The sequence below is a fragment of the Juglans regia genome, chromosome 8, assembly GCF_001411555.2.
Source record: "Juglans regia cultivar Chandler chromosome 8, Walnut 2.0, whole genome shotgun sequence".
Lineage (NCBI taxonomy): Eukaryota > Viridiplantae > Streptophyta > Magnoliopsida > Fagales > Juglandaceae > Juglans > Juglans regia.
This window is the reverse complement of record NC_049908.1, coordinates 19034076-19042728: the sequence shown is the minus strand read 5'-3', so window position 1 is coordinate 19042728 and position 8653 is coordinate 19034076. Positions and strand designations below refer to the sequence as shown.

The following is an 8653-nucleotide window of genomic DNA, read 5'->3' as shown; positions in this document are numbered from 1 at the left end:
TTTCACCGATCAATTTCCGCCCTAAGTTTTACCCTAGATTTAGTTCTCCTTAGAAGAACTAAATAATAAAAATGGTATTTTTTTCTTCTTTAGATCTCTACCTCCTTCATTTTTTCTAAAACTCTCCATTTCGTGCTTATGATATGCTTATATAGGGTAGGAAATAAATCCTAATGTCTTCATATTTCCCGTATAAAAAATACCTAAATTTTAGGACTTATCTTGGCAGCCACTTATGTGCTTCAAGAGTTTGAATTTTGAAATCCTTATTAGAGACAAATTTGTAGCCTTTTAAGATATATTTCCAACACATCAAGAATTGTATCAATCTGATATGTGAGTGAAACGTTAAGATCAAAATACTAAAGTATATCCAAACTGTCCCCTAGTGCATTTTGGACTCTGATCCGAATTACTCTCAAACCCCAACATTATCTTTATTTGAAGAGTCCTACACTCGTTGAAAGTTCTTAGGTTGTTCCAATGTCTTGCCCACTTGAAAGTCCTCATTTGAATTTGACTGGGCTTTGACTTGCTCTTTTATAAACCCGGAAATAAAACATAAAAATTTGCTTAGTAGTATCCCAAAGCAAATAGAAATTCAATTCAAGAATACACATTAATTCTTATGATTTATATTCACATTTTAGCATTTTAGTAAAATAATAGAGCATTTAGAGTGCACTTTCATACACTCATCACATCCCCCAACTTGCTTATTTCTAGTCCCTAGCAATTTCTATGCTAAAGAGATGAAAGAGATAAGAATCACTAAAATAGGCCGCCAATTCACATTTTCCTAGATTCACATATCAAAACAAGCTAAGGAATCCAATAACCCATCAAGATCAATCCACTTATAGCAATTCACAGAGTGTGTGTGTGTTCTCCAAGCCATAGTCATCTTACCACAAGTCTTGACACATGTAACATCAAGAACATCTCAACCAAAATGTTCAACTCCATAACTCACGAGTATAATAGTGTTTCGTGTAAGGGTTCTCTCTATGGAGTTGACAAGTGGTGTACACATAATCACATGGAGATTTAGGTAATTATGAACAAGCAACAAACAAGCATTGATCTTATGATAGGAACACTAACAAATGAGAATATTCAACCATTATTTACACAGGCTTACTTGGGATTAGAACGGTCAAAACAAAAGGTTGTAATGTGGCTTAAGTTAGGCTATCTGAAAAGAAAAGGAAAATGATTCAAAAACTTCCAAGTACATACCTAAGGAATCTTATTAAACATCTCAATAAAGCACATTCCTCACTTGATATACTTTTCTGCCTTTCAAATAATTGAATAATGCCTTTTTTTTTTTTTTTTTTTTATAATTTAGTGAACAATTATATGTCACCCTGCTATTTTGCTATTTCTACCCAACGTTGGTATTTTTGTTTTTGAAGCTAACTCACTTGAACAACTAGTAAAACGTGTTCTTCCATTTGTTTTTATTCTTCACAAAGAAACGAATTCCCCATCTAGTACACACTTGGAAGTAAAAATGGTAGGAAAAATCAGTGTATAGGTTATACTCCACTATGGAGAGGTATGGATAATGTAGGTATTTAAAGAAAAATAAAAGGCTATTTGTGTTTTGTGACTCAAAGTTGGCTACTAGGGATCTATAATTCAAAGGGTTGGCTTGAAAGGCTCAAATGTCAATCCTAAATTGACCTTCATCATATCTCATGTATATCTACCATCATACTACAAACCATACAATGATATTCTCAAAAGAAGTTCTCAATTCAAAGAAAAAAATCAACGAACGCTTACCACAATTTCCAGCATTTGGTGGCTCTCAATCCTCTCCAAAACTCACAAATAAAGACTTAATTAAAAGAGTTCTCTAGATACATGTGTCAAACCACCATCTTACCAAAAAACTTGGATGAGTGCATTAGAAATCGTGTGAATACCTCAGCATAATGATCAAGATGGATTTGTTGAATTCACTAAGATGGCGATGCATGAGAATAAGTACACATGTGAAGGGATGTACGTGTGATGCTAAAATTTTTTTTAACACAGGTAAACGTGCCACAGAGTTCCAACAAGCATTTCTGAATGCATAATTTGTAGCACCCCCCAACTTTAACTAAACATTGTCCTTAATGTTTAAAAATCAAAACTGAATGGAGAGTAGCTGAAGATGGTAGAATACACCTGATGTGTGACATGAGCAGCCAGGTAAGCATAAGTGATAGCAAACTGAAATGGCAAAATGACACTAACCTGAAAATAGAAGAAAACAAAGAAAAACAAACATACATGTATGGTGGGGTCAAGGTTGATAGACTGGGTCTGCAAATTGAATGTCTTCCACTTCAGGAACTTGTCTATCAATAAGTATTTTTAGGCATTCACCATTTACTTTAAAGACCTGGCCATTTCTAGAGTCTTTTATTTCTAACACTCCATTTTCAAAAACATGTTTCACTACAAAGGGGCCGGTTCACCTAGACCGAAGTTTTCTTGGGTGCTTGTAAAGTCTATAATCATATAAGTATACTCGGTCATTAGGCTTAAACGTCTTCCTAACAATATTTTTATCATGAAACGCTTTCATTTTAGCCTTATAGATTGTACAGTTCTCATAAGCCTTATTTCTCAACTCCTCTAACTCGCTCAATTGGAATTTTTTAAGCTTACCAGCATTTAATTTCGAAGAAATACTAATAGGAGAAGTGTCACCTAGGCCGAGAAATGCATGCTTTAAACCTGAGGGCTGTGGTTTCAATTCCAATTTGGGACTCTCCATGCTTGAAGGAATTTATTTAGAGTGCACTTTCGTACACTCAACAGGTCCATTTTTCCATAACCTAATCATACCCTTCTAGAATCTCTTTCCCATAGTGACATGTGTCAAAACGTTTCTTCATACAAGCAAATATCCTTATGCATGCGTGACACATGGCAAGAAATAATTGGTCCCCTATAGTAGGCATGTTAGCCAACCCTAATTTCTTCTTACCTCACTTTCTTATTTCCATCTAGATTCATGAAGCCCTAGATATAGCTCTATGGATAACAAGTAATATGCTAGAACTTAAGTTGGGCGTGAGCCCTAATTCCTTTGGGCTTCAAAACCCTAAATCTTACAAAGACCGCAATTCTCAAGGGCTTGTGATAAAAGAATAATTACACAAAAGTCTATAAAGTCTTGATCGTTACAAGAGGGTAGGATACATTCATTCTTGGTTTTCCTGGCATAGCTCAGCCGCTCGACTAGACTCAGGTTGGTCGTGTGGGTTGTGGTTGGTTGAGTTACTTCCTTCCTTTTGGCATCTAAGCCAGCGGGTCTGGGTCTCACTAGTCCAATCAATGGGGTCTAGTGGCTGGCACTCCTAATGGGGCAATGCTCTCCTCGTTCTAATATTACCTTGCTCGTCATGATCCAAAACATGGGTCCTGTGATATTCTAATTTCTCTTGCTAAGTCCAATAAGCGTCTACCATACTGTTCAACCTCCTTCTTCTGTGCTCAACTCTTTGCCTCGAAACTTGTCTATGAGTCATAGCAAATCGTTGTGCCGATCTCTTGCTTTGGGCCATGTTGATGCTGTAAATAGTAATGAGGGAATTCGAATTACACACGTGAAAAGAAATAGATGCCATGAGTGCATGTATGGATGCGGATGATATGAGGTGATGTGATGCCACACAAGTTATAGTCCAAACAAATAAAGGTACTTGATTTTCATTTCATCCTCCTTTTCCCAAGTGACTTCTTCAATGTCTTGATTCTGCCAAAGTACCTTTACCGAAGGAATTTTCCGATTCCTAAGTTCCTTTTCTTTCCAATCCGTAATCTGAACAGGAACTTCCTCGTATGTCAAATTGAGTTTTAACGAAATTTCCTCCACACCTATGATTGCTGGTGGTTGTTTCCCAAAAACTTTTCTTAAGGGAAGATACGTGGAATACATCATGAATTCCTTGGAATTCAGCTGGAAGGTCTAACCTATACGCAATTGAACCCACTCTTTCCAGTATATCATATGGTCCTACATATCTAGGACTTAGCTTGCCCTTCTTTCCAAACCAAACCACCTCTTTCATCGGCGATACTTTGAGGTAGACCCAGTCACCAACTTCAAACTCGATGCTCCTTCTACATTCAGCATAACTCTTCTGTCTATCCTTAGCAGCCTTCATCATTTCCTTTATTAACAGAATTTGCTCTCTCACTTCTTGCAGAATCTCCTCACCATATATCTTTCCTTCTGCTACATCATCCCAGTATAAGGGAGATCTGCATTTTCTTCCATACAAAGCTTCATATGGTGTCATCTGAATGGTGGTCTGGAAGCTATTTTTGTTAGCAAATTCTATTAGTGGCAAGTGCTCTTCCCAATCGCCTTTTCCTTGTAGAACACAGGTTCTTAACATATCTTCTACAGTCTGAATTGTTCGTTCAATTTTTCCATTAGTTTGGGGATGATAAGCACTACTGAATTTTAATTTGGTGCCCATCACATCCTGAAGACCTTGCCAGAATCGAGTGGTAAAATGTGCATCCCTACCTGATACGATCATTTTAAGTACTCCATGCAGTCGCACTATTTCTATCATGAACAACCGAGTTAACTTCTCCATAGGATTGTCATTCTTTACAAGCAAAAAGTGGGCACTTTTTGTTAAGCGATCTACCATGACCCATATAGAATTATTGCTAGAGTAGGTTCTTGGTAACCCAATCACAAAGTCCATTGAAATATCCTCCCATTTCCATTCTGGGATTGGAAGTGGTTGTAACTCTCTAGCGGGCCTTTGATGCTTTGTCTTGACTACCCTACATATAGAACACTTATTCACATATTTTGCCACATCTCTCTTCATGCCTTCCCACCAAAGTGCTGCTTCAGGTCTTGATACATCATTGTACTTCCTGGATGAGCAGTGTACGAAGTTTGATATGCTTCCCATAATATCTTCTCCTTGATCTCATGCGACGTCCCCAAACCTCCGCTTGGGATGTAATAGAGACTTGGAGTGTCAGGACATGCAACACAAGGTTGCATACCCTCGTCCATGACAGTTAATATGGAATGCATCCTAGTATGCAACTAGTAGTATGCAATAATCATAGCGAAATAAGGGTGATTTGTTATAACTCATGCCAGAATGAACTAAAACATCCTAATAGCATTAATAACCATCATAAGTTCAAACTTAAGGATAAAATTTCCTTAAGACAAAATACTTAATCCAAGTTATATGGTTAGATCAACTATTTCATACGCTTTGAAGTATGAAGAGACAATGCTTATGAGCATCAAAATTATATTTAGTCTTCGCTCATGGTCTGACTCCTCTTTAACCATCTGTATCTAATGGTCCTTCCTGTTCTTCCTCTACTGGTCCTGACACAAGTTCTATCATTTCAGGGGGAATGATAGTGGGTCCACAAGGGTGAGATTTACTTGAAATCTCAGTAAGTTAAACAACCAACTTGCACAGAGATAAGATATGCATGATTAATGATAAGCATGAGATGCATGCAATGATATACAGAAAAAAAAAATCCGTATTTGTCTCCCATCCAAGTTTCTCAATATTTAAAAAAAAACTTTGATGCACTTTCTCTTTTAAAGAACATTTTCACTTTCTCATTTAAAAAACATGACATTTCGAAAGAGAACATTTCATACCTCATTGCTTTAAAAAATCGTAACATTTCATCGATATTAAAGCCATCATTAACATATATATGGTAGCAACACGGTTTCCCATGTGCACCGTGAGCACCTGCCGGTGACTGTAGCACAACTCATGTTGACACTACGTCTTTTTCTGCGGACATAATTCTCAATGCATTAATAATATAACATAACATCATAACATATACACCCATCAGCATTAGGTGTCATAACGTTTGACTTCTCTCCGACGTTCTTTGTAAGGAACCCATTCGAAACCTATTGACTGTTCTTCATCAACCTAGGGGTTACCACTCCATTTTTACTCACTCCAGAGTGGACAGAGGAGTTCCACTAGGGTAATTTCCCATCCTAGCCTTTGGGGTCGTGACAAAAATTATTTTCATGCAATGGTTTAAAAAATAAATTTCATGACATGTGCATAGTAAGCTTCATGAAAAATGATACTTATATATGCAATATGCTAAAATGGTGAGAATTTCACATGTCATGTAAACAAGTAATCAAATGCTCAATGATGTATCATATGATGTTTCATGCTCAAAATGACATTTAATATGAATGTGGTGTTTACACAAGAATCATAAATAAATTGTTTAAGAGTAAGTTAGAAGCTAACTTACAAACTTATTGAGTTTGGAAATATTGTAGTGGCTGAAATGAAATTCGTACTAAGTTAGGATTTGTACTACTATGAAAGACGTTCATAATCAAACGGTTTCAAAAATGGGTATTTACAAACAAATCTCAAATTTAACCAAACTTCATGGACCTCATATGTTTCTTATTCTAAAACCATCTATCACTTAGAATTGTAAAATTCAAAGTGGAACTAGCTCAAACATACACAACCCGTGGAATGCACTCTAGTTGACGCCTAAGTTTACTTTCAACTATTGATCCCTATGAATGCATGCATATAAAATCTTCTTAAATCACAAATAATCACTATATTCCTTAATGACATGATAAATGCTAAATCTCAGGTGAGCAAGTTCATCCCAACACTTAATCATAGCTAAAAACCTTAATCTTCATTAATCATCCATTAATCAAGCATGATGCTCTTAGCCTAAATCACCAAGGCATGCTTTCGAAATTCACCCAAAACATGTATTTTCATTCTTATCCCAATCACAAGATATGCTAAATGCTCATTGATCAAGCCTAGGTGAAATAAATCAAAATTTCATAAAATAAGCATCATTTAATCAAAACCGTGCATGCTTGATGATCAACACAAGGTATAATTAAAACTTATCATGACATGCTTCTAATCTCAAAATCAAATCTTCGAAAGTGAAGGAGAGGAGTGATTCATGGAAGGCTATTGGGAAGATGCAGGTCCTTAATGGGGTTAAAATGTTCATATGGAAAGCTTGCAAAAATGATTTGCCTACTTTACTGAACCTGTTTCACAGAAAGTAACCAAAGAGGATGAGTGTCCAATTTGCCAAATATTCCTTGAATTAGTTTTTCATGCTCATTGGGAATGTGAATCAACTAAAGATGTGTAGAGTCAAGCTAGTAAAAGGCTACAAAAAGATGTCTATCCATAAGCCCTCTTTTATGGAGTTTTGGGATTTTTTGGTTCAAACATTGCAGAAGGATGAGTTAGCTGAGTTTGCAATGATTGCTAAACTTATTTGGTTCAGGAGGAACAACTTTTTCCATGAAAAAGGTTTTTCTCACCCTGACTCTATTATTTCAAAGGCTATTGAGGAGATAACTTGTTTCAAGCAATGTAAAGATCAGAAACATAGGACAAGGCCTGCTGCTTGAGAACATTGTTGTAGATGGGTTAAACCTCCTATGGGTTATTACAAATTGAACTGGGATGCAACCATTGCTAAAGAAGCTAGTAAAGTTGCGATAGGTGCAGTTATAAGGGATCAAATGGGTCTAGTTGTTGGCACTCTTCAAGCTCAGAAAGTTCTTTTTGTAGATTCCTTTATGGCAGAGGCCTATGCTCTAATGCTAGCTGTCATTTTTTGTCGAGACATGGGTATACAAGATATTATCATGGAGGGAGATGCGCTACAAGTCATCCATGTTCTGAACAAAGCAACTACTGATTGGAGCCAAGGTGGAGTTCTAATTGCAAACGCTAAAATGATACTCAATACCTTGCATTCATGGTCAGGTTCTCATGTCAAGAGGGAAGGAAATAAAGCTGCCCACATTTTAGCCAGAAATACTCCGTCCCTAGAGGAAGACTTATATGTACTGGAAGATTATCCAGCTTGTATACATTCCATTATTCTTAGTGAGATGATGTAAGTCATTCTTGAGCAATAAAACCGTTTGGTTTTTTTTTTTTAAAAAACCCTTCAATGATCATTCTAAGACATTAACAAATCATATCAAAACATGCGAAGATATGCCAAAGCTAAAATTTTCACTTAAAACAATTTAAACACTTAATCCATCCTTAATGAACCCAATTTTGAATTAAGTATGGTAAAATTTTCTAAATTCAACCAAAATTCACTCCAACACTTGAAAACAAGACTTGACATATAAACTAAGATCTAGGGAAAGAAAACTTATAATTTTCGTGGCCCTTAAAGCTCCCAAAACAACTTCACTCAAGAACTCTTAAGAATTTCACTTGGTTTCACTCTGTTGCTCACAAAGGGGGAGAAATGCTCTCAAGACTCAAGAGAAGGCTTGGAGGAAAGGTGTGGAGAAATGAGGAAGTGAGGGAGGTATTTGTAGGCTTCAAGAGGGGAGGGGGACATTGGCCTTAGATGAAGATGAGGCTTTGGATTGGTGGAGGTGGGAGGTGGTGTAAGGTGCTGAAATTTCAGATTGCCTTCATCATCTTGTGTCATCTTATGTAGGGGGAATAGTGACCTTAAATCACCATGACCTCATCAAGTCAGGTGCTCCATTGAGCCTAAAGAAGCTGGTCTGGTCATGGTTCAGAAAAAAAAAAAAAAACAAACAAAAACAAACCATGGGGCTGATGGGTTC

The 8653-nt window shown here is 36.6% G+C and overlaps 1 protein-coding gene across 1 annotated transcript; it reads left to right on the top strand.

Moving 5' to 3' along the window:
* Positions 1-7489: 7489 nt before the first annotated feature.
* Positions 7490-7957, top strand: LOC108997851. The gene has a single exon (XM_018974238.1). The coding sequence runs from the start codon at positions 7490-7492 to the stop codon at positions 7955-7957; it is 468 nt and encodes a 155-aa protein (XP_018829783.1).
* Positions 7958-8653: the final 696 nt, after the last annotated feature.

Coding starts and splice junctions, on each gene's coding strand:
- LOC108997851 (XM_018974238.1), top strand. CDS start 7,490: ATGGGTTATTACAAATTGAACTGGGATGCAACCATTGCTAAAGAAGCT.